Below are 26,415 nucleotides of genomic sequence, written 5' to 3'. Positions count from 1 at the left end.
CACGTCTTTCTTAGCTCCTATTTCCAGTCCTCTTCTCCATTGCAAACAAAAAAAAAATCCAAACAAACCACAAAAACTGTTTCCAAGTTCAGTGGGACACTCTTGCCAAAACACCCTGACTTCGGGTATGTAAGAGTTAAGAAACAAGAAATAAACACGAAAAGGACCTTAACAGTCAAAGACAGGTTTATTTTGGAGAATAAACCTGAGAGAGGCTCCTTGTCGATTTTGGTCAGGAGCATTTTCTCTTACACACTAAGGGTGTTTAAGGGTTTACGAAGCGGTGAGCTTATTGCAGGTTCGTAATGTTTCTATATGAGGGAAAGTTTATTGCAGGGTTGGAAAGTCTCTGATCAGAGGGGAGGCTATCTCCTGGTTGGCATGTTTCTGGTTGGAAGGGGGTTTATCTTAGGGTTGGAATGTTTCTGGTTATGCGGACATTACCATTAGGCTCATGTTTTTGGGTTGGATTTAGGTGGCTTTTTAATCAAGGTGAACTTAAAATGGTGGCAGTTATCCAAGATGGCAACGCTCCTGCTGTCAGGGTAGGCCTTGGGAAGACACCGAGTGTCTTTGTAAACTTAGGTTTCCCCTGTGCCAAGCACAGTGCTGACTGCATTACATGGGTTTTTCTTTTTACTATTCGTGACAACCTTCTGAGGTAGGTATCACTACTGACCCCAGTTTACAGATTACCTGACAACTGAGGCTTAGGGAGGCTGCCATCATCCACAGTCACAGAGCTACTATGAAGGGAGGGAACCCCATTTGTTCCTAAACTGCGATTTAAAAAAAAAAATGTTGGGGGAAACAGGCCAAGAAAGAAAACACGAAAAGGGTTGAAAAGCAGCAAAAGTAAGCACTTAGGAGGAAGCGGCCCCTTTCCCGCCTCCTTCCCGCCCGGAGCTGTGCCTTGCGCAGGGCCCGGACGCCCCCAAGCGGCCACCTCTCTGCCTCTGACGCTTCCGGCTACAGGCTAGCGCCACTAGCGAGCGCCTTGCGTAGGCACCGGCCCCTGAGCCCGTGCGGCGTGATACGTCGGGTGAGGGGGAGGGTCTTCCGGCCCTCTGGCAAATCATTTCCGGCAGGAGCCGGAAGACCGTCCCGGATGGCCTCGGGGACGGTCAGTGTGTGGAGGTGAGCTCCGGGATTGCCGGCTTTCCCGCGTCCGCTGGTTGCCTCATGCTGCAGGCCGCGACCGCCAGCCCCCGGTCGCATCGGTGGCGCTGAGGTGCCGGGACAGGAAGCGACATGTCGTCGGGCCTCCGCGCCGCTGACTTCCCCCGCTGGAAGCGGCACATCTCGGAGGAACTGAGGCGCCGGGACCGGCTGCAGAGACAGGCGTTCGAGGAGATCATCCTGCAGTGTGAGCGGCGCCGGTGCGGGCTGGGAGCGGGGCGGGCGGGTCCCGCGGAGGCATGCGGGGCGCCCGCGGAAACCTGAGGCCGAGTCCCCGGCGCCGCCCTCGCGCTTGGCGGCCGCCCCGGGTACCCCGCGCTTGGGACGTCCCAAGCCTTTTAAATGTTTTTTCTAACTTGTGTTTTATCTTTGGAGGATTTTCCCTGCTAAACTGTGCGATCTTTGTGGGGAGGCACAGTTCGTGTTTGTATTTGTGAATCCCAGCGGCTCACACAACGCTTATGCACTTAAATAGGTCCCAGAAACGTGCCATTTATGGGGTCAGGTTAATGAAACGGTCGTTGACTTTAAGTCGCTGAATTAACATTGCCTTCTCAATGCACTGGAACGGGTGGCCTTTGATTCCTCAAACTTACTTCCCTTACTCTACCTTGGTGTTTTTTTTTGCGGGGAACGAGGGATAGGGGATCAGGGTCTCGCTCTGTCGCCGAGGCTGGAGTGCGGTGGCGGAGATCACGGCTCACTGCAGCCTGAAACTCCCAGGCTCAAGTGATCCTCGCATCTAAGCCTCCCGAGTAACTGGGATTACAGACGCGCACCACCACGCTCGGCTAATTTTTAAAAAAGTCTTTTTTTTGGAACGAGGGTTCACTGTGTTTCCCAGGCTGGTCTCCAACTCCTGGTCTCAAGCGATCTTCCCACCCCGGCCTACCAAAGTGCTGGGATTATAGGCATGAGCCTATAATTCCGGCCCCACCTTGGTGTTATCATACATTTTGATTCTTAATCTCTTTTAGGTGGGACAGAACCTTTGCTGTTACTGAAATCTTCAGTATGAAAGAGGTGGTTGTCGCCGGGCGCGGTGGCTCAAGCCTGTAATCCCAGCACTTTGGGAGGTCGAGACGGGTGGATCACGAGGTCAGGAGATCGAGACCATCCTGGCTAACACGGTGAAACCCCATCTCTACTAAAAAATACAAAAAACTAGCCAGGCGAGGTGGCGGGCGCCTGTAGTCCCAGCTACTCAGGAGGCTGAGGCAGGAGAATGGCGTAAACCCGGGAGGTGGAGCTTGCAGTGAGCTGAGATCCGGCCACTGCACCCCAGCCTGGGCGACAGAGCAAGACTCCGTCTCAAAAAAAAAAAAAAAAAAAAAAAAAAAGAAAGAGGTGGTTGTCTTTCCGCTTACTGCTTGCAGCTTAAGGGTACAAAAATGTTTGTACCTTTACCTAAATTATAATGGTCCTAAGGTGGTTCCATCTGTCCCTGAAAGTAAACCTGACAACTTTCCCAAGTTATGTTGATCATGGGATTCAAAAAATTGCTGCCTTTTTTGCATTCTGATTGTGCAAAATCAGTAGTTTTCAAACTTAGGTGCACATTAGCATCACCTGTAGATCTTTAAAAAATTACAGATCCCAAGCCACACCCCGACCAACTAAATCACAATATATGAAGTTAGGACACAGGTATCGTGTGTGAGATTCAGCCTAGAACTGCATGCCAAGTTATCAGTGTTTTTTGATGCTTCCCAAATGACTCTACTGTGCAGAGAAATTTGAGTGCTGTGGTAATTATTTGCATGTGTTATTTCATTTTATCTTTCCCAAAATTCTATCTATGAAGCAGGAACTGTTATTGCCATTTTCATACATGGAACTGAGGCCAAGAGAGAATAGGTAACTTCTGAAGTTGCACAGTAGGTTAATAGTGGGACTGGAATTTTTTTTTTTTTTTTTTTGAGACAGAGTCTTGCTCTGTCACCCAGGCTGGAGTGCAGTGGCGCGATGTCAGCTCACTGCAACCTCCACCTCCAGGTTCAAGAGATCCTCCTGCCTCAGCCTCCCTAGTAGCTGGAACTATAGGCAAGCACGACCACGCCTGACTGATTTTTGTATTTTTAGTAGACAAGGTTTCACCATGTTGGCCAGGCTGATCTTGAACTCCTGACCTCAGGTGATGTACCTGCCTCGGCCTCCCAAAGTGCTGGGATTACAGGCATGAGCCACCGAGCCCAGCCAGGACTGGGATTTGAACTCAGGCTTGATGACTAACTTCTGCATTTGCTTTTCTCACTGGCTTCCCCAGCAAATGGTTCTTTGCTTTCACTGCACCCATTGTTTTAACAAAACTGAGAAGAAAGAGGATGCTTTGCTGTTCTAGGAGGCCGTGAAGAACAGTACTGTTTCAGAAAGCCAGAAGCACAAGTCCCTCTTACTCAAAACATGATTCCCTGACAGATGACATAAATCAGTTCATTAGGTGTTTATTGGGTGCTTATGCTTTAAAAGCTAATATCCTTTGAAAGTCAAATTGGGTTGGAGGCTTGACTCACCCCTCACTGAACCTTTTCAGTTACTTTCTGAATCTGTTTTGCCTCATCTATAAAATGGGAATGAAGCTTGCCCTGCCCACTTCATAAAAACAGTGCTGTGCATATAATGCTTTCAAAGCCATCTGTATAATAGCCTGTAATTGTAAAGCATTATCTCTTGACACAAATGGAATGTTTTCCTGCGCTTTGAAAATGGCATCTTGATGGGACAGGAACATGTAGAACAGTCAGAATAAGAGGTCAGTTGTGGAAAGAAGATAGCTTTAAAAGGTACTAGAGTAGCCAGTAATGCTTGCCTGAGGGACCAGGAGAGGAGACTGGGATGAGAAGCTAACAATGAACAGGAGAGTGAGACAGCCTTTGCTTGTTAAGATCTTCTGTTTAGGTGGAGAGATTGACGTTTAGGGAGATCGTTTCTATTATAGTTTGTGAAACACCTTCATTCCGCTCATTCCAGCCTCCCCAGGCCAGTCAAGTTCTGACCCTCCATCAACCTGGAGTCTGTTCCCTGTTCAGTCGGTGCCTTTGAGTCTGAAGAGAACGGTGGAAAGAAGCTGTAGGGGGAGGGGAAAGGCTTCCCTCTGTCTCCAGCCTTCTCTTCAGGGAGCAACGTTTGAGAAGGACTTCTTTTGAATGCCTCTGTTTTTTGAAAGAACCTAAAATTATCACAGGGCACCAAGCTTTGGTTTAACATCTGAAGATCTTACTAGAGCCCTTTGACACTGGTGGATTTTAAACCTTTCTCTTGATCATGACGTCCCAGGTTGAAACCAATGCCCAGTTTGGCTGAGCTAATTCATTTGACTAATACAGATGAGAGTGTTTCTACCCAGGAATTCTGTTTTCAGATATCAGGAAGTGGGACTCAAGACTCTTTAAAAGAGAAACAAGCTCTTTTAACAGGAATAGTCACTAGCATAAACCCTGTCTTATTCTGCTTGGTACCTGCAGAACCGGTACCCATATCTGATCTTAACGGTGCCTGTATGCCTATTACTCTTATTTTTTATTTCATTTTATTTATTTATTTATTTATTTAGAGACAGAGTCTTGCTCTGTCGCCCAGGCTGGAGTTTAATGGCGCGATCTCAGCTCACTGCAACCTCTGCCTCCCGGGTTCAAGCGATTCTCGTGCCTCAGCTTCCCTAGTAGCTGGGACTACGGGCAAGTGCCACCATGCCTGGCTAATTTTTGTATTTTTAGTAGTTTCACCATGTTGGCCAGGCTGTTCTCGAACTCCTGACCTCAGGTAATCCGCCTTCCTCTGCCTTCCAAAGTGCTGAGATTACTGGCGTGAGCCACTGCGCCTGGCCTGTGTGCGTATTACTCTTTTTTTTTTTTTTTTTTTTTTTGAGACGGAGTCTAGCTCTGCCGCCCAGGCTGGAGTGCAGTGGCCGGATCTCAGCTCACTGCAAGCTCCGCCTCCCGGGTTCACGCCATTCTCCTGCCTCAGCCTCCCGAGTAGCTGGGACTACAGGCGCCCACCACCGCGCCCGGCTAGTTTTTTGTATTTTTTAGTAGAGACGGGGTTTCACCGTGTTAGCCAGGATGGTCTCGATCTCCTGACCTCGTGATCCGCCCGTCTCGGCCTCCCAAAGTGCTGGGATTACAGGCTTGAGCCACCGCGCCCAGCTGTGCGTATTTCTCTTAACTCCATGTTCTTTCTCATCCTGTCTTTTGAGTTTCTGTACTCTGTCTCCTGTCAAATTGATTATGTTTGGAAAGAGAACTCATTTCCTCTCTTAGCTCTCCCCTCCTGTGTTCTCTCACACGTTAGCATCCTCTGCCCAGTTGCCTGAGCGAGGAGTCCCAGAATAATCTTTGACTTTTTACCAATACGGATCTGTTAATGTAACTGCCTGCTTTTATAATTTCTTATTTCATCATTGCCAGTAAGTCTAAATTTCTGATCCTGCTTTTTCCAGTGTTGGCTCCAACCTTTATTTCCAGCCACTTACCAAAAGACTCTGTTATTCCTTCTGCGTGGCCCATCATCTTCTCTTTTTTTTTTTTTTTTTTTTTTTGAGACGGAGTCTCGCTGTGTCTCCCAGGCTGGAGTGCAGTGGCGTGATCTCGGCTCACTGCAAACTCTGCCTCCCGGGTTCACGCCATTCTCCCGCCTCAGCCTCCCAAGTAGCTGAGACTACAGGCGCCCGCCACCATGCCCGGCTAGTTTTTTGTATTTTTAGTAGAGACGGGGTTTCACCATGTTAGCCAGGATAGTCTCGATCTCCTGACCTCGTGATCCACCCGCCTCGGCCTCCCAAAGTGCTGGGATTACAGGCTTGAGCCACCGCGCCCGGCCTCCATCATCTTCTCTTAAGACTTAACTCATATATCACCACCTGTGACACCATTCATAAAAATGAGTACAGAGTGTATTCTCTGTACCTTTTTATACTTGACTGAATTAAATGGTAACTCCTTCATGTTGGGGACTGTCATTTATTTTTATTTCTAGTTCCCTGACCTAAAAAGTAATTTAATGTGTCAATTATGGTAAAGTTCTCCTGTAGTACTTAAAGGTCCATAGCATTTCACTTTGCCATTGTGTTTCGTGTGGTTCTTTTTCTTTTTTCCTCCCAAGGTAGAAACAAATAACTTCGGGGGTAGGAAGCATTTTCAGCTCCCTTTAATAGAGAAGACATTCTTGCAGGTGATTCTGTAGGTTACTATGGCTGAGGAATGTATGTTCCTGTATTTTATTCTTCAATGCATGACAAGGTAGGTACCTAGCAAGTGTACATATGTTATAATAACTTAATTTCTGACTTCTTTATTTTAATAGATAACAAATTGCTGGAAAAGTCTGATCTTCATTCAGTGTTGGCCCAGAAACTACAGGCTGAAAAACATGACGTACCAAACAGGCATGAGATAAGGTATTTTGAAACTAACCTATATTATTTGTGTCTCTAATGAGATTTATCTCAGTTCAGTTGTCACTTCTCTAATTTAAAAGCAAATCAAGTACTATTTTGTGTTCCGGTTTTTGTCAGCTCCTTTCAAGTAAGAACTAAAACCGTGTAATTAAAATTGTTTTTTAAAAGGTATGTACATACCTAGAAAGGTTATTGTCAGTACAGTGCTCTCAGCTTGAGAAATTTCTTAAGGCAGGTTCATGTGGTAACCCTACGTCAGTTTCTCATCTAACCTGCCAGGGTTCATGTTTTTTGTTTCTTTGTTTGTTTTTAAATAATCACAGACAAGTATTTCTGAGCAGGTTTTTGTAGATCCTATTAATATAAGATTGATTGGTATATACACAAAAATTGCTTTTGTGCAGTATGGGTCTATTTGATCTTTTTTAGGTTGGTGTTTTTTTCAACATACAAATGGTCCCCAACTTGCAGTGGTTCAACTTACAATTTTTCTTTTTCTTTTTTTTTTCTTTTTTGAGAGTGTCTCGCTCTGTCACCCAGGCTGAAGTGCAGTGGCGCAATCTCAGCTCACCGCAGCCTGCAACCTCCACCTCCTGGGTTCAAGCAATTCTCCTGCCTCAGCCTCCCAGATAGCTGGGATGACAGGTGCCCACCACCACACCTGGCTAGTTTTTGTATTTTTAGTAGAGGCAGGGTTTCACCACGTTGGCCAGGCTGGTCTCGACCACTTGACGTCAAATGATCCACCTACCTCAGCTTCCGAAAGTGTTGGGGTTACAGGCGTGAGCCACCATGCTGGCCAGCTTACAATTTTTCACCTTTATAATAGTGCAGAAGTGATACACTTTCAGTAGAACTGTACTTTGAGTATCCATCCAACGGTTCCGTTTTTTCCCCTTCAGTTTAGTATTCAATAAATTGCATGAGATATTCAACAACTTATTATAAAATAGGCTTTGTGTTAGATGATTTCGCCCAACTGTAGGCTAATGTAAGTGTAACCTATGATACTCAGTAGGTGAGATGTATTGAATATATTCTCAACCTACTATATATTTTCAACTTCTGATGGGTTTAAAGGGACTTAGCCTCAGTAAGTAGAGGAACATCAGAAGTGAGCAGATTGCAATAAGCTCTTATTTTTCTTTAAGAACTAGATTAGAAAAATATCAGTGTGTGCTGGGCGCGGTGGCTCACACCTGTAATCCCAGCACTTTGAAAGGCTGAGGCGGGTGGATCATGAGGTCAGGAGTTCAATACCAGCCTGGCCGAGATGGTGAAACCCCGTCTCTACTAAAAATACAAAAATTAGCCAGGCCTGGTGGCAGGCGCCTGTAATCCCAGCTACCTGGGAGGCTGAGGCAGAGAATTGCTTGAACCTGGGAGGCGGAGTTTGCAGTGAGCCAAGATCACACCACTGCACTGCAGCCTGAGTGACAGAGCAAGACTCCATCCCAAAAATATATATATCTATGTGTGTGTGTGTGTATTAATAGAATATTTCATGAGATACGTATTTGTTCATGCTGGCGTATTTGTGTTTACTGGGTCATTTGTGTGCATTTATGTATATTTGAAGTCTTACTGTTCTCTGCCATAATATTCGTTGTGTTTGCATGTTAAATTTGGTATGGGAACAGTAACCATTATTTCTCTGAAATCTCCACAATTTAGCAATTGTAAAAACAAGGTTGGTGATTTATGGTGTCTAGAAATGGTAGCTGTAGTCTCCTCATCGGGCAGGATGATCTCCTGGTAGAGTACGGAGTGGGAAAGATACCAGAGAACAGATAGCTTGGCAGGGCCTCACTTCCGTCCTTGCTTTGTAACAGTTCAGGAGATCTTGCCTGGCTGTGGCCCTGGGAGGCCTTCTGTAGTACTTAAGATATTAGTTTTAGTATTTTGGTTAACTTTAGGTGTAGATAATGCTGTTTCACCATTTTCATCTAAATTCATCCAATTGAAAACTAAAAACATTTCTATCTGATTAAACCCTTGGTGACTGTATTTTTGTATTCTTTATCTGTTAGCCAAACTCATGTGCTTGGAATATGCAGCAGTTCTTTTGGCTGAATTTCACTAGGATAGTCTTTTTTGAGGCAGAGTATCTCTCTGTCGCCCAGGCTGGAGTGCAGCGGCATGATCATGGCTTACCGCAGCCTCAACCTCCGGGGCTTAAGCAATCCTCCTGCCTTAGCCTTCTAAGTAGCTTAGAGACTGCAGGTGTGCACCACCATGCCGGTCTAATTTTTAAATTTTTTGTAGAGATAGGGGTCTCACTATGTTACCCAGCCCGGTCTTTACTCCTGGGCTTAAGTGATCCTCCCTCCTCAACCTTCCATTAGTGTTGGGTTTACAGGCATGAGCCATCACATCCAGTGGGATGGTCATTTAGTTGGAGGTCTTGTTATAAATCAGGTTCATTCAGCCCACTCACAGCAAATTAATCACTGAGATGATGGGTTTTGTGAGAGTTTATTCATAACATGGCCAAGCAAGGAGGCAGGAGAACAGGTCTCAAATCCACCTCCTTGAAAATAGGGATGGGGGTACTTATGCAGTAGAAAGCAGGGTGGTCTAAAGTGCGGGAAGAGGTGACTGGTGGGTAGGAAAGATGAGGTCATTGGGGCTTCCATGCAAGCATAATCTAGCTATGTGGTTCCTCAAAGGACACATGCAGAAAATGGTGGCATTAGCGCCATCTGAGGGAGGAGTGTTTTGGCCCTCTGATCACCTCTTGGGCATTCACACAGGCCCAGTTGAAGGGTTGGGGGTCTCAGCCGGCTTTAATGAGCAAGAGCTGCCTCCTAGTTCCTGGAGAAAAACTTTAAGCACCAGTTATTGTAGTGAGCCACAGTCAGTTATTATTTACAAGGAAGCTAGTGGGAGTTTAGTTATGTATTGTTTGGCAACTTGACTTGTTAGTGGGAGTTTGGAACTAGAAAAAAGTGATGAAAAGCAGGCAAGGCAGGTTGAATGGTGGGCTTCATCAGGTTACCCCTTTTTCGGTCTTTCCATTTCCACAAATGTTATCCATAATAAGTCTGCCCTCCTGACTTCTTTGTTTCCATTCACGGTATCGTTGTTTTCCACAAGTCATCTATGGTTCCTTCTTCCCTCTATATCTTCCCCTCCCCACTTTCCTTTATTCCTCATATTCCCCATATTCACCAAGCCCATTGGTTCTCCACCCCCTAGCCTCTTGCATCCTTTGGTTTACATTTATTTTGCCACCTCCTTTGTTTATTTATCTTCTTATTCCCAGACTGTGGTGAGAGCCTCATTCACTCAATAGACTTCTGTGACCGCAGTGTGGGCTGGGCATTAGGGGTGTAGAGATGAGTAAGCCAGAGTCCCTGTTCTGAGGAGGAGTAGAGTCTAGTGGGGGAGACCAACTCAAAGGGACATTTGCTAGAGCATGTAAGGGTGTTCACAGAAGCTGGGCACTTCATTGGTTTCCTTTCCCCTCCTTCCTGTCTCTCCAAAGTCCCTGCCTGTCTCATCCTAATTAACCGTAAAACAGTGCACACTGTGCTTAAATAGTCATCTGCATCGGTTATCAGACTTTCTCTTAAGTATTTTCATCACTTTGCCTACAGTTTAAAATCAAACTTTTCAGCCTCAAAATTGTTTATTCTAAGCATGGTTCCTGGACTAGTGGCATCTTCTGGGAAGTTGTTAGAAACAAAGATTCTTGGGCCCCATCTCAGACCTTTTCTATTAGAAACTCTAGGGGTGGGACCTGGTAATCTGTGTTTTCAGAAATGCTTTGGGTGATTCTAGTGACCTCTAAAGTTTGAGCACTGCCACCTTTACTGCTACTCAGACTTCCTGGAACCAGCAATATTCCCATCACCAGCACACAGAAAGTGAGAAATGCAGATTGCTGGGCCTTGCTAGGAAGGCAGATCACCTGTTAGCGGGCTGCAGGAATCTGTGCTTGAAACATGCCCTCCGAGTGATTGTTTTTTTCTACTTGCCAAAGCACCTTCATGGGCTGATGATATTCATTGTAAGTAAAATAGGAAGTCCTTGGAGGCTTTGGGTCGTGGAAAGAGCTGTATCCTGCTTGCCTGAGTCTCTCCTAGCATTTCTGTTGAGTTCTGTGTCTTGGTAGACTTTGAAGTTTAAGCATCTAATCCTGAGGCCCCTCTGCCTGATGATCTTGCCTCCATTTTGCCCTTCCTAGGAGATTCCTACTTTAGTTCCTCTTGGGAAACCCCTCCCAAAATGAAACCATCCTCGTCTGGGGAAATCTTTGCCTCTGAACATGATTAACACTTTCTCTCATCACTCTTTGATACACTTTTGTTTTTCTTTATGTTGTTAGTTTTAGTTTTTTTTTTTTTTTTTTTTGAGACGGAGTCTCGCTCTGTCGCCCAGGCTGGAGGGCAGTGGCGCAGTCTCAGCTCACTGCAACCTCCGCCTCCCGGGTTCACGCCGTTCTCCTGCCTCAGCCTCCTGAGTAGGTGGTACTACAGACGCCTGCCACCACGCCCAGCTAATTTTTTGTATTTTTAGTAGAGACGGGGTTTCACTGTGTTAGCCAGGATGGTCTCGATCTCCTGACCTCGTGATTGCGCCTGCCTCAGCCTCCCAAAGTGCTGGAATTACAGGCATGAGCCACCGCGCCCGGCCTGTTGTTAGTTTTTATTTCATGAATCTGTTCTATAGCTAGCCAGCTCCTTGGAAGGCGGGACCACGTCCTACATGCTTGAGTCCAGGAGTTCAAGGCCAGCCTTTGCAACATAGATACCATCTCAATACTTTTTTAAAAGGTGGGGAAGATTTGATAATTATTCTGCCTAATTTAGGATAGTTTCATGTAAAGTGTGTTCTACTTTCTAATCTCTTGGCATTACTTCTTGGGCTAAGATTGGGAAAGTACCAGGTTGCCTCAAGATAAGGTATTAGTTTGTGCTTAGCTATGTAATAACAATACATATAGAGATGGAAAGACTGCTATACTGCCACCTTTATCCCCCTCTTTTTATTTTATTCTAGGTCATATGGAGTGGGCAGTTCTTTCCGCTCTCTTCAGACGTTAGTATCCTAGTGTCCAGCCTTATTCCTTTTCTCCATCTACAAGCTTTCCCTAGGCACTGATTTCAGCTACTCACTATAATCTGATAATTCTTACCTGTGACACCAGCCTTCTCTCGAACTATAAATCCACAGTTCTAGTTGTCTTCTGCTGTTTCTGAGATACCATGCAAACACTTGGCAAAGATTCCAAAACTGCATTGATTCTGGAGGTGATCTGAACTCACTCCCGTGGCCTTAGGCACATCTATTTGCTGACAGTGTCTACATGTTAGCCTCTAGCTTGGACTTCTCCCTGAGGTTCGGACTCTTTTTTTTTTTTGTTTTTTTGAGACGGAGTCTCGCTCTGTCGCCCAGGCTGGAGTGCAGTGGCCGGATCTCAGCTCACTGCAAGCTTCCCCTCCCAGGTTTATGCCATTCTCCTGCCTCAGCCTCCCAAGTAGCTGGGACTACGGGCGCCCACCACCTCGCCCGGCTAGTTTTTTGTATTTTTTTTTAGTAGAGATGGGGTTTCATCATGTTAGCCGGGATGGTCTCAATCTCCTGACCTCGTGATCCACCCGTCTCGGCCTCCCAAAGTGCTGGGATTACAGGCTTGAGCCACCGCGCCCGGCCGAGGTTCGGATTTCTTTTTTTTTTTTTTTTTTTTTTTTTTGAGACGGAGTCTCGCTCTGTCGCCCAGGCTGGAGTGCAGTGGCCGGATCTCAGCTCACTGCAAGCTCCGCCTCCCGGGTTCCCGCCATTCTCCTGCCTCAGCCTCCCGAGTAGCTGGGACTACAGGCGCCCACAACTGCGCCCGGCTAATTTTTTTGTATTTTTAGTAGAGACGGGGTTTCACCGTGGTCTCGATCTCCTGACCTTGTGATCCGCCCGCCTCGGCCTCCCAAAGTGCTGGGATTACAGGCGTGAGCCACCGCGCCCGGCCCCGGCCCGGATTCTTAATACTCAGTTTCCATTTGGCAATACTCAGTTTTCACTTGACTGGCCACAACTGAACTCTTCAGGCCTCCCCCAAAACCTGCTCCTCCCACAGTCTTGCGCATTTCAGTGGCTGACACCTGCCTTCTACCAGTTGCTCAGGCCAAAAGTATTGAGTCATCCTTGACTCTATCTTTCTTCACACCCCATACCCAATTCAAAGTCAAGTCCTGTTAGCACTGTCTTTGGAATGGATTTAGAATCAGACAGTATCTCACCTCACTGCTCCCACCCTGGTCTGGGCTGCACTGTCCCATGTTTGCACTTTGCAGTAGCCTGCTGGCTGGTCTTCCTATTTCAGCCCTTACCCCCATGCAATCTGCTCTCCTTTTAAAACCTAAGTCATTCAGCTGCTCAGAGCCCTCCAGCAGCTTCCCTTCACGCCTAGTATAGTATACCTCACAGCCCTCAGAGGGGTCCACAAGGCTCTGCATCATCTCTCCACCTCCTCCTTGGCCGCACCTCCTCTGTCCCCCTGTGCTGGGGCTTCAGTCACCCTTCCTGCAAATACACCACCTGCTGTATGCCTCTCCAGGCCCTGCTGCTGCTACTCCCTCTGTCCAGAGGGCCCTTCACCCAGGGGTCCACATGGCTTGTTCCTCACTTCCTTACAGTCTCTAGTTGTGTGTCACATTGGAGAAACCCTCCTCAATTACATTAAAATAGCCCCCCCGCCCCCGTTCCCTTTCTTCTTCTCCTGGAGTTTTTGGCAAGTACATGTGACTCCTGACCTCACACATGCTCTCAGTTGACTGTCAGCTGTGTGAAAGCAGAGCCCTGCACTCACTGCTGCATCATCGGCACTCAGGTCCTTGCTGAGCCAGTGGGCCTCGTTGGTGTGCCTGTTACTGGGACTTCATTCAGGAACTTTCCACCCTTTATTCTTGACATGCCTGGTGGTCACGGTTGCTTTGCTTTTTTCCACGTGTTTCACGTCTCCTCCTTTCCACTCATAGTGCCTGTAACCACAGCTGCTGGAGACATCCAAATGGTTTATTGGCTTTGTGAACATGTTTCTGGAGTTGTTGTTTCACTGCCTAATTGGAAAGATTTGGAGTCTCATTTTTCCCCTCCTTTTTTTGCACATTCTCTTCATCTGCCTGGTTTGCCAATTTAGTCCCGGACATGACGGCACATGGAATGACAGTCAGCTACAAGAAATGGCCCAGCTGAGGATCAAGCACCAAGAAGAACTGACTGAATTACACAAGAAACGTGGGGAGGTAAAGCTAGCCGTTTTCCTCATCTGTCCTCTGCCCTCTATGAGAGTCCTGTGGGGAGTAGGGGAGCTCAGTCACTTCTCACCAGAATTGGCAGCGGCCTTAGCCATATGTGGCATCAAAAGCCCCCTCTATAGGAATAAAAGGGCAAGGAAAACAGAATGAAAAGACCAGGCAGATTGAGGCCCATTGCCAGAAGGGCCATCCTGTGAGAGCGCTGCCAGTTACCATGCTCCAAAATCAGCATGAGGGGCAAGAGTGGAGAGGCTTTAAAGAACAAAAAAGCCTGCTCCCTGGCCTGCTGAAGGCCTCACTGATGGTTTCATAAAGCTTTTCAGTACGAACCCTGAAATTTCAGAGACGTTCATGAGAAAGAATCAAGTCCAGGGATGTGTTCGCCTGGATGGTGGTCTTACAGCAAAGCTCCATTTGGGAAAATACAGTTCACCATCAATACAGCTGAATTGATTGTCTTTTCAGCAGAAATGAGTCTCCAAAAAGGTAGCTGAGGTTGAGGAGTAGACAGTTGTCCTCAGCAAGCCCCTGGCAGTCATCTGGAACACTTCTCATTCCAGCCAAGCTGTCCTTCAACAGGGAGCGGCAGGGACAGTTCCCCTTTGTGTCCCCATAGGTGCCTCGGCTCCTTGCTGTCACCCAGCTCATTTATTCTTTCTTAAATATAAATCGCCACCCACTGTGTAGTTTCCAAGTGAGGTCCTAAAATTTTATTTATAAAAGTATTCTTCTTTATCTCCCAGTTAGCTCAATTGGTGATTGACCTGAATAACCAAATGCAGCAGAAGGACAGGGAGATGCAGATGAATGAAGCAAAGTGAGTAGAGACCGTACCTCCTTGGAGCCTGGTCATTGGGTCCCATGTCCTTGTTCTGCTGACCTCTTGTGAGCAAGGCCAGTGGCAGTGAGTGGCCACAGTGCACTTAGCGAGAGTTTGATTTTCAGTGCATGCACGCTCTGGGATCCTTTTCTACCAGCTCTGAGAAGGAAAAGCAAGGATAGTCCCGCAAGCTTCTAGCGTCCTCCTAGGGAAGTCGCCTTGGCTCTTGCAAGTTTCCCAGAGACACTCAGCAGCTTTCCTGTGGCCGCTGTGTGTGGGAGCTGGTATGTTCCTGTGGTGGAGGTGGTAGGGCCAGGATAGCTGAGCGCATGGACCTTGGGAAAAGGGGAATGAGTTTGTGAGCAAAACTGTTGCTGATCAGAGAGAAGCCTGACAGACAAGATAAATCGGGACTCTGAATCCTGAGACCTTGGAGCTGGGGTGGGGGGTGCTTGGGTTTCCTTAATATGTGAAAAGGGGTCTAGAGGCTTGGAAAGGCAGGGCACTTGCTCAGGCATTCTTGCTTGGGAAATGTCAGAGCTGGTGAAATATATAGGGTTTCCAGCCTCCTTTTAACTCCCCTTTACCAATCTAAGCATTGAACGTTTCTCTTCCTTCACGTCGTGTTTTTCCTAGTCGTTAATTGGATTAATTTCACCTTAAGTGTTTCCTCTCCTAATGGATTATCCTGTACCTCATGGGGATGGGCCTGGCTAAAAGATGTAACAGACACAAAGTGTTAAGCACGCAGCCAGGTCCGTCTGGCTCTGGCACAGGGCTCTGGCGAGGTACTATTCCTCCTCTGATGTCATGCTTCCAGAATCGCAGAATGTTTGCAGACTATCTCTGACCTGGAGACGGAGTGCCTAGAACTGCGCACTAAGCTTTGTGACCTTGAAAGAGCCAACCAGACCCTGAAGGATGAATATGATGCCCTGCAGATCACTTTTACTGCCTTGGAGGAAAAACTGAGGAAAACTACGGAAGAGAACCAGGAGCTGGTCACCAGGTGGATGGCTGAGAAAGCCCAGGAGGCCAATCGGCTCAATGCAGAGAATGAAAAAGACTCCAGGTGGGCTATCAATCCACAGTTAGTGGTTTCCATCCGTAGTAGAGTAGAACCTAGGTCTTTGCAAAGAAAGACGTAAACCTGGCAGTTACTGCAGGAGGTTTGCCAGGGAATTCTTTCAGTGTTTCGAGGAGAAAGGCTAATTCTGAACAATATAAATTAAACCAGAGTTAGAAAAAGGAAAGAAACCACAATTAGAATTCTTCCCTATAATTTTGTGAAGCTTTTTGTGTCCATATAAAAATTCTGATCTTGCTAATGCACAAGGAGGCTATAATACAACCTCATATGAATATAGATGTGAAATTCCTAAATCAGACTCATTGATAGATTTTTATTTATTTATTTTTTGAGACAGAGTTTTGCTCTGTTGCCCAGGCTGGAGTGCAGTGGCGTGATCTCAGCTCACTGCAACCTCCAGCTCCCAGGTTCAAGTGATTCTCCTGCCTCAGCCTCCTGAGTAGCTGAGATTAAGGCATACGCCACCATGCCTGGCTAATTGTTGTATTTTTAGTAGAGGTGGGGTTTCACCACATTGGCCAGGCTGGTCTCAAACTCCAGACCTCAGTTGATCCACCTGCCTCGGCCTCCCAAAGTGCTGGAATTACATGTATGAGCCCCCGTGCCTGGCCATTGATAGATTTTTAAAGAATTCACTGCAATCCTTCTAAGTCTGTTTAAGATAAATCTGAAACGTCCTGAGACGTGGGAATTAAAAAGTGGATTATCAAGAAATCAGTTATATTAGGAATTCGAATCTCTGTTGTGGGAAATGTGTGTGTTTAAAAGCTGCCCCAGAGAGTCCAGTCATCCCCTGGTCAAGGCCCACTGATCAACCATCTATATACACTCTTACTAAAACCTACAAGAGAACAAGGAGAGGTTCACTCTCACAACTCATAGAGAACACCGATCTGGATGTTCTGGCCAACCAACCATTGAAAAGAAGGGGTGATCATCCACCTAGAAACCTAAGAAAATGAGCTGAAAAGCTATTAAAACAAGTTCAGCAGATGCCAGGTGCAGTACGTAGCTCATGCCTGTAATCCCAGCCCTTTGGGAGGCGGTGGCAGGAGGATAGCTTAAAACCAGGAGTTTCAAGAGCAGCCTGAGCAACATAGTGAGACTCCATCTGTACAAAAAAAAAAACAAAAAACTAAAACAAAAGCTAAGCATGGTGGCATGTGCTTGTGGTCTCAGCTACTGAGGAGGCTGATGGGGGAGAGTCGCTTGAGCCCAGTAGTTTAAAGCAACACTGAGCCAAAGTTGTGCCACTGCATTCCAGCCTCAGTGACAGAGTGAGACCCCATCCAGAAACAAACAAAAAAGCTCTACAGATTAGAACATACATATTTTTAAATCCCCATATCAGTAGTTTTGAGTTTGAAGAGATTATTCCAGGTAATTTAAAAGTGAATAAATGACAATAGGAAAGAGTCTTTTAAAGGGAATAAATTACGATAGGAAAGAGTCTTTTAAAGGGTGATGATGGAAAAACAAGTTAGTATATCAAAGAGATGATCTGCGCTACCGTCGTTTGTGGCAGCACCATTCACAATAGCCAAGATATGGATTAATCTACATATTCATCATTGGCTTAATGGATAAAGAAAATGTGCTGTACATATACACAATGGAATATTATTCGCTATAAAAATGAATTAAATCATGTCATTTGCAACCACTTGGATGGACAGTATATTAAGTGAAATAAGCCAGACACAGGAAGGCAGATATTGCATGCTTCTACCTGTGGGGCTAAAAGAAAAATGTTCTAGAGATACAGAGTATAACTGTGGTTACCAGAGCATGAGAAAAGTAGTGGGGAGGGAGGTTAAAGAGAGATTACTTAATGGATACAAAAATGCTGCAAATGGATACAGAAATACTGTTAGAAGGTGTAAGATTGGCCCGGTGTGGTGGCTCACTGTAATCCCAGCACTTTGGGAGGCCAAGGAAGGTGAATCACTTGAGGTTAGGAATTCGAGACCAGCCTGGCCAACATGGTGAAATCCCGTCTCTACTAAAAATAAAAAAATTAGCCGGGCTTGGTGGCGCATGCCTGTAATTCCAGCTACTCAGAAGGCTGAGGCAGGAGAATCGCTTGAACCTGGGAGGTGGAAGTTACAGTGAGCCAAATATCATGCCACTAGGCTCTAGCAAAAGCAAAACAAAAAGAATATTTAGTGCTGTGGAAAATGCCTAAAATTAATATAACCAAAAATAGGACACAAAATGTTTTTATACAAATGATTCCAATTTTGTATACTTTTTTAAAAAAATGACTGGAAGGAATTATATGTACTGTTACTGGTGTTGATGTTTGGGGGTGGTGAGATTATGGTTTTTGATTTCTCATTTTATACTTACCTGTATTTTCTAATTTTCTGGTTTCTATTAAGAGAAAGTAAGCTGTCCTTTTTGTATTGTTCTGTCTCACATTTACTTGAAGCAGACTTGTTTGGCTTATGCCATGGAACCTGTCAGAAGTGTGAGGGTGTCAGGGGCCTCAGGTGAGCTAGATGCTGCTAGGTTGCACGTTCACGTCAGCTGAGAGGCTGCTAGAGGGAGAAGTTGGGGGAGATGTGTGGCGATGTCAAGGAAGAGCCCCTGAGCAGTGCAGTGGACGGGGTCCTCATTCCCTAGCCCACCCTTTGAAGCATCTTCCTAGGGATGTGCACTCGGAGGTATCATGTGATTGCAGATGTCGGGCCTGAGGAGTCTTCATTTGCTTAGGTAGATTCTCCTCCTAGAAACCTTCCCGCCTCATTACCCACTTCCTGCCTCCCCAGCTTAGATGTCCCTCATCTTCCTGCTTCGGGCAGCTGTGGTTTACCTGGGCCATATGTAGCACACTGTTTTGAAATAGCTCTTCACACACTGCCTCCTTCCCTATGCTGCCACGTGTCCCTGCGGTCAGGCACAGTGACTGCTTCATAAGATGCACTCGGGGCCGGGTGCGGTGATTCCCGCCTGTAATCCCAGCACTTTGGGAAGCCGAGGCAGGTGGATCACCTGAGGTCAGGAGTTCAAGACCAGCCTGGCTAACATGGAAAAACTCCATCTCTACTAAAAACACAGAAATTAGCTGGATGTAGTGGCGGGTGCCTGTAATCCCAGCTACTCAGGAGGCTGAGACAGGAGAATCGCTTGAACACAGGAAGGGGAGATTGCAGTGAGCTGAGATGATGCCACTGCCCTCCAGCTGGGGTGACAGAGACAGACTCTGAACTATTAAAGACCTTTCCTTTCAGCTATAGTGATGAAACCCTGATGACAGGTGGTGGTTTCCTTTCCCTGTGACCCTAGGTCAAGTTTTTATCCCCACCTTGCATATATTTCTATAACCTAAAGTTATAGAAAGTAGATATCAGACAATCAACAAGTGCTTTAATCATAGAGTAGTGGTACTCACACACCTCATACTGAGACTCTTGTTTTTCCTCGAAGAGAGTTCACAGGTTGTCTCTTCCAGGTAAGAAAATTTGGATAAATTGTATTTTTGGTAATTTGCCCTGTAAAAGTTATTTTTCGTCTTCGAGGTATAAAATCAAAAGCGTATTGTACTTTTAAAGCTATGCCCACACCCCTTCCCAAGATTCTGCTATACTGCCTAGAGGACTTACCTTCATTTTGAGAATTATCACTATGGTAGAAGTTAAGAGAAAGTTCAGCAGAATTCTTGATTGCAGCTCAGTAGCATTGCTGGAGTTCTAAATTAGGAGTCCTCCACCTAACAGGTATAGCCATAGTTAGAAGTGAAATTTGTCAAAGAAGAGAGTGTGAGGTCAGGGTTAGAAGTTAGGGAGTTTCTGAATTTAGGACTTGAATGAGAGACAAAAATGATTCTGAGAAGGGGAGTTAGTGGATGAAACTTTGACCATGGTAAAATTTGTCACAGCCAAGACTTCTATTAAAGTTTCTTTTGTTTTTTTGTTTTTTTTTTTTATTTTTTTTGAGACGGAGTCTCGCTCTGTCGCCCAGGCTGGAGTGCAGTGGCCGGATCTCAGCTCACTGCAAGCTCCGCCTCCTGGGTTCACGCCATTCTCCTGCCTCAGCCTCCCAAGTAGCTGGGACTACAGGCGCCCGCCACCTCGCCCGGCTAGTTTTTTGTATTTTTTTTAGTAGAGACGGGGTTTCACCGTGTTAGCCAGGATGGTCTCGATCTCCTGACCTCGTGATCCGCCCGTCTCGGCCTCCCAAAGTGCTGGGATTACAGGCTTGAGCCACCGCGCCCGGCCTAAAGTTTCTAATGTTACGTAAATTTTGACAGTTGAAGAATCTCACTATACCTCAGTTTCCTCTTTTATAGGTGGCAATAATGGTATTTACCTCAAAAGGTTGTTATAAGGCTTAAATGAGTTAAAGTCTGTAAAGTAATTAACAATGTCAGGTACGGGGAAGTCCTAGGTAAATCGTCACTGTTAGTAATCATGCTGTGGGTGTGTGAATGCAGGTTGAGCATCCCGTATCCCAGACTCCACAATGCTCCAGAATCTGAAACTTCTTGAGTACCAGCATGACACTCGAAGTACTCATTGGAGCATTTCAGATTTCCGATTTACCGTCAATTCAACTGAATTTCATGTTTAGACCTGGATCCCGTCCTCAAGATTCATATCATGTTTATGCAAAACTTCGAAATCTGAGAAAATGAAAAATCTGAAACACTTGTAGTCCCAAACATTTCAAGTAATGGATGCTCAACCCGTATAAGACTATTTGCTTCAGAAAACTTAAGCCACAACCATGACTAACCCTCAGTGAGCCTGAGGCACGTGTCTATCCTAAGAGACCCTGGGTCCCAGAAGGCAGGCCTCCTCCTTTACCAGTTCACTGCTTTCTCTAATAATGTGACCTATCTGTCTTCTAGGCTTTACTCTGAAACCATTTAAAAAGGGAGCCTCACTGATGTTATGAGTTTGGGCTTGTGACTTTGAGTATTTTGCTCAGGGTAGTTGTTATTTCACATGCACTGAATGTGTTAGAACTGGTAGCTTCTGGAGAGCCCAAACCCCATGCTTTCTTAAGCAGACATAAATGGTGGGCTTTTTTTTTTTTTTTTTCTCAAAACAGGAGGCGGCAAGCCCGGCTACAGAAAGAGCTTGCAGAAGCAGCAAAGGAACCTCTACCAGTCGAACAGTAAGTAAAGATAAATGAATCGAAACTGTGCTCCTGAGAGTTTGGCTCTCTTAAAAGTTTTGTTTCGTTTTGTTTTTGTTTTTTTTGAGACAGGGTCTTGCTCTGTTGCCCAGGCTGGAGTGCAGTGGTGTGATCATAGCTTCTAATGTTTTTATTTCTGTAAAATCATCTTACAGATTTTAGAAAGAATACTTAAAGGAAGAAAATGAAACCATACAATTCTTCCACCACTCAGAACTAACATTCATATATCATTTTAATTGTATTTTGGTGGCTTCTGATTTCTCACTTACAAATAATGTACTAATATGGCCTTTGACCCTATTTCTGATTACTTACTTGAGATAGATTATTGAAAATAAAATTTGGTGGGTCAAAACTTTTGGAACATACCACCAAACAACCTTCTGAAAAGTTTCTGTTCATCAGCTGTGAATGTGAATTCTAACTTCCTGCGCTCGGTACACATTACTGCCTTGCCGTTTCCTGATGGCGCTTTGAACGATCAGTTTTCTGCCTCTCCACTGTGCCTGCCATGTGATGCTGCGGTGGGGTTGTTCCTGTTGTTTTGCTTGTTTTTTCCCTCCTTGCTCCCTTTGGTTTGTAACTTAAAGTGGAAACATAAGTGAAAACTAAGAGCTCTTGGAACAGAAGGAATTGAACTAGCTCTGGAGCTTTTCCTAGTCTGCCTACAAGTTAAGGTGGGGTATCTTCTCCGAGATTTGAAGCTTTGATAGTGGCAGAAAACAGTTTCCTTTGCTCTAGGATGTTTCTTTTCTATTGAAATGTGTTTTGGAATATAGTTTTAGAGTTACGATCCACTATTTTTTTAAAATGTTGGTTGATTCCTTATAAGAGGAGGGGTTTAAATTCAACTAGGAGTCATTCATCAACTAACGTTTTAATTTATAAAGAAACAAAGGTTCCCATATCATGCCTTTGCTTTAGATGTGTAGGATACATGTGTGTCTGCACACTCAGATGTGGAAGATTAATCTCAGTTGTATTTTCCCAAGTCACAAAGTAAATAAATAGTTGACCTGGAAATGATATTTGGTTTCTTCAAAATAACAGTTTATAAAAGTGTCATTTGCATAACCAGGTTGACTGTGACAGTTTAGACAGGTTGAGCATCCTGCCCAAGATCATACAGGAAGGGGCCGAGGTAGGATGCAAACACAGGGCTGTAAAGGCCTGTTATTTTATTTTATTTTGAGACAGAGTTTCACTCTTGTTGCCCAGGCTAAAGTGCAATAGTGCGATCTCCACACACCACAACCTCCACCTCCCAGGTGTAAGTGATTCTCCTGCCTCAGCCTTCCAAGTAGCTGGCATTACAGTCATGCGCCACCACGCTCAGCTAATTTTGTATTTTATTAGAGACGGGGTTTCTCCGTGTTGGTCAGGCTGGTCTTAAACCCCTGACTTCAGGTGATCCACCCGCCTTGGCCTCCCTAAGTGCTGAAATTACAGGCATGAGCCACTGCGCCTGGCCTAAGGCCTGTTCTTAATCTCTATGCTTCCCTAAGGAGTTTCTGGGTCAGAGGACATACATCTTTGAAAGGTTTTGATAACTTAGCAAATGCTAGTGTTTCCTTATGGTCCCGCTCCTAAGCACAGTTCCAAGTACTTACAACCATAAAATTCTATTTTCAACAGGACATTGCCAAAGGCTCAGCTCATATTTGCAGTTCCTGTCTTTGCAGTTCTCCTCTCGTCCTTGTGTGGGCACAGGTGGCTCTCTCAAACCTAGCTCGCTGGGAAAGCCAATCAAAAAAATAAAGCACAGCCTTGTCCTCTTTCTTTAGACCTGGCTTTATTCCCTTCTACATCCTGGCCAAAATGTGGTGCAATAATTACACATAGTCCTGGAATAAATAGCTAAGGAAAATAAATTTACTTTGACTTGGTTTAACTTGCTTAGTAACAGGTTCTTAAGTATATATTTACCTAATCCAGATAATTACCCATTGAAAAGGAAAAATCTTTCTGTCAAGTTCTTGTGAATCCAAACAGTAGGTGATGAAATCTTGGGTTATTACATTTAATTATCTTACTTCTCCATGAAGGTTGCATGTCAGTAGGAGGTCATTAAGACCAAAATAATTACTTGCGCTCCTCCAACTAGGAAAGACGTGGTCCATATGAGGAAGGGGGATTCCAGAGGTGCTTTGCATCTGCTGGGACAAACAGCAACAAAGGGAACATGTCCTATGACTTGATTATGTCATTTGAAGTGTGATGGGCTCTCCTAATGTCAGAGACACTATGTATTTAAACATAAAATATGCAGAGTCAAAAATGCATAGTGCTTACATTTTGTTTTTCTTTTTTTTTTTTTTTTTTTTTTTTGAGACAGAGTCTGGCTCTGCCGCCCAGGCTGGAGTGCAGTGGCCGGATCTCAGCTCACTGCAAGCTCTGCTTCCCGGGTTCACGCCATTCTCCTGCCTCAGCCTCCCGAGTAGTTGGGACTACAGGCACCCGCCACCGTGCCCGGCTAGTTTTTTTTTATAATTTTTAGCAGAGACGGGGTTTCACCGTGTTAGCCAGGGTGGTCTCGATCTCCTGACCTCGTGATCCGCCCGTCTCGGCCTCCCAAAGTGCTGGGATTACAGGCTTGAGCCACCGCGCCCGGCCTACATTTTGTTTTTCTATTTTTTAATTAAAGTAATATTTGAAACTGGGTTAAGTCAGCTGTTGATTTCATGGCCCATTTAGCCATCCCTTCTTTCCCTGAATTCTTCTCCCTACACTGTTGTTATTATATTCTATAGCTGCTGCCCCAAACTATCCTAGGTACCCCTCAGCCCTTGTATCATGAGAACTGTGCTTGGTGAGTACTGCAGCCCTTCAACTGTGATGCTGACTGCTGATGGAATGCCCTGCTTTGGCACTGGTTATGTGATTATAGACTCAACAGATCATATTTCATTGCTTTCCAAGTAGGAACTGTGTTTATACCTAAAAGGATCAAAAGCTCACTTTTAAATTTATTCTCAGTTGAAATTCTGGATTTGATTTGAACAGGTTAAATGTTTATTTTAGTGTTGTTCAGAACATGGCAGCTCTTCCTTTTTTTCCAAAGAACCTTTAAAACATTGCTGTCATAGACAAGTGATCTAAGATCTAACTAGAAAATGATATTAGCATTTGCAGAACAGATTAATCACAGAGCTCCTGTTCAAGAGAATCAAAGAATCTCTTGCCTTTCTTTCAGGGATGATGACATTGAGGTCATTGTGGATGAAACCTCTGATCACACAGAAGAGACCTCTCCTGTGCGAGCCATCAGCAGAGCAGCCACGTAAGTAGGCGGGTTTGAGCCAGGGGAAAAGACAGCTTGAGGAGCAGTATGAAGGCACATCTGTGGACCTGACAAAGAATGCAGTCAGATGCACCCAACTCCCTACCGCTTTGCTGGGACACCCAGCGTTGTACACACCACAGAGGTGTCTAGTCTTTCTCACTGCACCTCTGCTTAATGGGAGGGAAGCAGAACATGGGTGGCTTCAAATGCTTCTAAATACAAAAAAATGTAGTGGCTTACTAAAATATGGACAGTTAAACCTTAGTAAGCAGAATGATTGTTTAGGTTTAGATCATCCTGTTTCATTCTTCCTAGGGCTTCCCCTCCCCACCGCCCTTAAAAGAGTGGGGATTGGTTAGGTAGCCAGGAGTTGTGAGGTGTTAGTTGTCTAATGCTTTATTTACAGGGAAATTAATTTAATACTAGGGAACCTTGTTTCTTTTGAAACTTCTAGGCTGGGTTTTCCCTTTTCCCTTCCCACTATTTTCTGGCAGTTTGGTACTATGTTGGGTTTCTCTCGGCTGGGGTTTGGGAACTAAACGGGAAACATACTCCCAGGTACCTGTTTTTGTGGGCTGCTTTTATTGATTGATTATTTGGGCAAAATGTTTCTAAGGTTTAAACCTATCCTCCCCTCCTCTTTAGTAAGCGACTCTCGCAGCCTGCTGGAGGCCTTCTGGATTCTATCACTAATATCTTTGGGTAGGTTAGAAGACCTTTCCTTTTTAAAATGTGTATAAGTATACCTAAGTATATGTACATGACTTATTTTTATTTTTTAAATGTACACCAGGTTTCAGTGGTGCAGAGTATACATGTGCCTTAATATCAGCTTTTCATTTAGCTTCTTCCTTTTTCCCTCAACTTCCTTTCCTCTTAATCTCGCTGCGTGCTGATCTCTGGCCTTTCCCTTTAGTCTGTCCGAGTCTCCCCTTTTGGGACATCATTCTTCTTCTGATGCTGCCAGGTGAAACTATTATCCTCTCTTAGTCCAGCATGTGAGTGTGGGTCCTTAACAATTATGCCGATCACCGCTTCACTGCCCTCAGTCATCAGATGTTCACGTGCTAACCCGGATGCTTTGCATGTTCCTAGGAATGCCGGGAGCCCTCAGAGCAGGGCTGCCACACTGAACACTTTGTACAGTACTCATGCTCTTGTTGCTTTCTTTTGGCATGCGTTAGACTCCACATTGATCACAAGTGATGAGGGTGATTCTAACTAGGCATAGAAATAAAATAGGTTTGCGAAAAATAGCAAAGAGCTACCTCCGAGCTAGCTGTTACGTTGAGAAAGTTTCCCAGCAGCTTATTGACTGGGAAAGCAATTGTTCAGGATTGCTTTTTGTTGTTGGGTTTTGGAGTCCACCGGTTAGTGTGCAGGAGAGTAAGGCATGTGCTGGCTCTCTTTCTCATTTGAGTGAGGGTGCTTTTGATTTTTTTGTGAATTGTTCTATAGTTTGAAGAATCTAGAAGGGACAGGCTATCAACAGGCAGTCTGCTTAAGCAAGGTCATCTTGGAGTCCTTTCTAACAATTTGATGAGCAGTAAACCTTTGCAATCCTGTCTGACATTTGTCTTTATGTTATTTCTTAGGAGACGCTCTGTCTCTTCCTTCCCAGTCCCCCAGGACAATGTGGATACTCATCCTGGTTCTGGTAAAGAAGTGAGGGTACCAACTACGGCCTTGTGTGTCTTCGTAAGTATGCTTCAGCCCCAAGCCTCACGTGCTTGATATAGTGACAGAGCCTGGCAATTAAAGGGTCCTTTCTATGCCTGCAGCTAAGCGTTCCATTATTTTACTTATATCAAGCTTTTACACCTGTTGGCTCTGTCAGCTGTGAGAAATCGATCTATTTTGCTTAGTTTCAGAGGAAAAAATTTGTTACAACCATCCTCTGTAATGGCAGAGCTGACAGAAAGGATTGCTAGCATGAAGGATAGGGCAAAGGAAAAGTAATTAGGAATGGTGAGAAATGGGAGAGTGATTTATATAATTATTGTCACCAATTGGCTCCAGTTTAGAGTGAGTTGCCAGTCAGTGATCTATTTTGGAAGTAGGACAGCTGTTGGTTTCATGAATTATACCCCTATCTGTATGACTCCCAACCATTAGGGGTCTATGATTGGAAGCAGTCCTGGGCAGAAGCCACTGTGATGGATACCAGGGCTGTCACCTGGAGTTCAGAGCTGGGTCCTAGTGCTAGCAGATAGTTTGCATCCCAGCAGGGGTAATTGAGCAGAAATG

General features: G+C 45.2%; 2 protein-coding genes across 5 annotated transcripts in view; both read left to right on the top strand.

Annotated features, from left to right (window-relative positions):
* DGKD (diacylglycerol kinase delta) overlaps positions 1 to 26,415 on the top strand; it is a 681,592-nt gene that overhangs the window by 453,644 nt on the left and 201,533 nt on the right. The window lies entirely within an intron of this gene.
* Positions 985 to 26,415, top strand: part of ATG16L1 (autophagy related 16 like 1) — a 46,211-nt gene continuing 20,780 nt past the window's right edge. The window contains exons 1-10 of one of the 4 annotated variants that reach the window (XM_050751562.1): positions 985 to 1,366; positions 6,481 to 6,574; positions 13,713 to 13,818; positions 14,574 to 14,647; positions 15,471 to 15,722; positions 20,796 to 20,861; positions 24,079 to 24,165; positions 24,814 to 24,870; positions 25,085 to 25,135; positions 25,764 to 25,866. In XM_050751562.1, the coding sequence (XP_050607519.1) occupies positions 1,252 to 1,366; positions 6,481 to 6,574; positions 13,713 to 13,818; positions 14,574 to 14,647; positions 15,471 to 15,722; positions 20,796 to 20,861; positions 24,079 to 24,165; positions 24,814 to 24,870; positions 25,085 to 25,135; positions 25,764 to 25,866 (1,005 nt within the window). In that variant the 5' untranslated portion in view covers positions 985 to 1,251. The remainder of the gene's footprint in view (positions 1,367 to 6,480; positions 6,575 to 13,712; positions 13,819 to 14,573; positions 14,648 to 15,470; positions 15,723 to 20,795; positions 20,862 to 24,078; positions 24,166 to 24,813; positions 24,871 to 25,084; positions 25,136 to 25,763; positions 25,867 to 26,415) is intronic. The other 3 variants (XM_050751564.1, XM_050751563.1, XM_050751565.1) reach the window with 3 other exon arrangements.

This window comes from Macaca thibetana, chromosome 12, assembly GCF_024542745.1.
Source record: "Macaca thibetana thibetana isolate TM-01 chromosome 12, ASM2454274v1, whole genome shotgun sequence".
Lineage (NCBI taxonomy): Eukaryota > Metazoa > Chordata > Mammalia > Primates > Cercopithecidae > Macaca > Macaca thibetana.
Note: the sequence above shows the minus strand (reverse complement) of the source record. Positions and strands in the feature narration are given on the sequence as shown.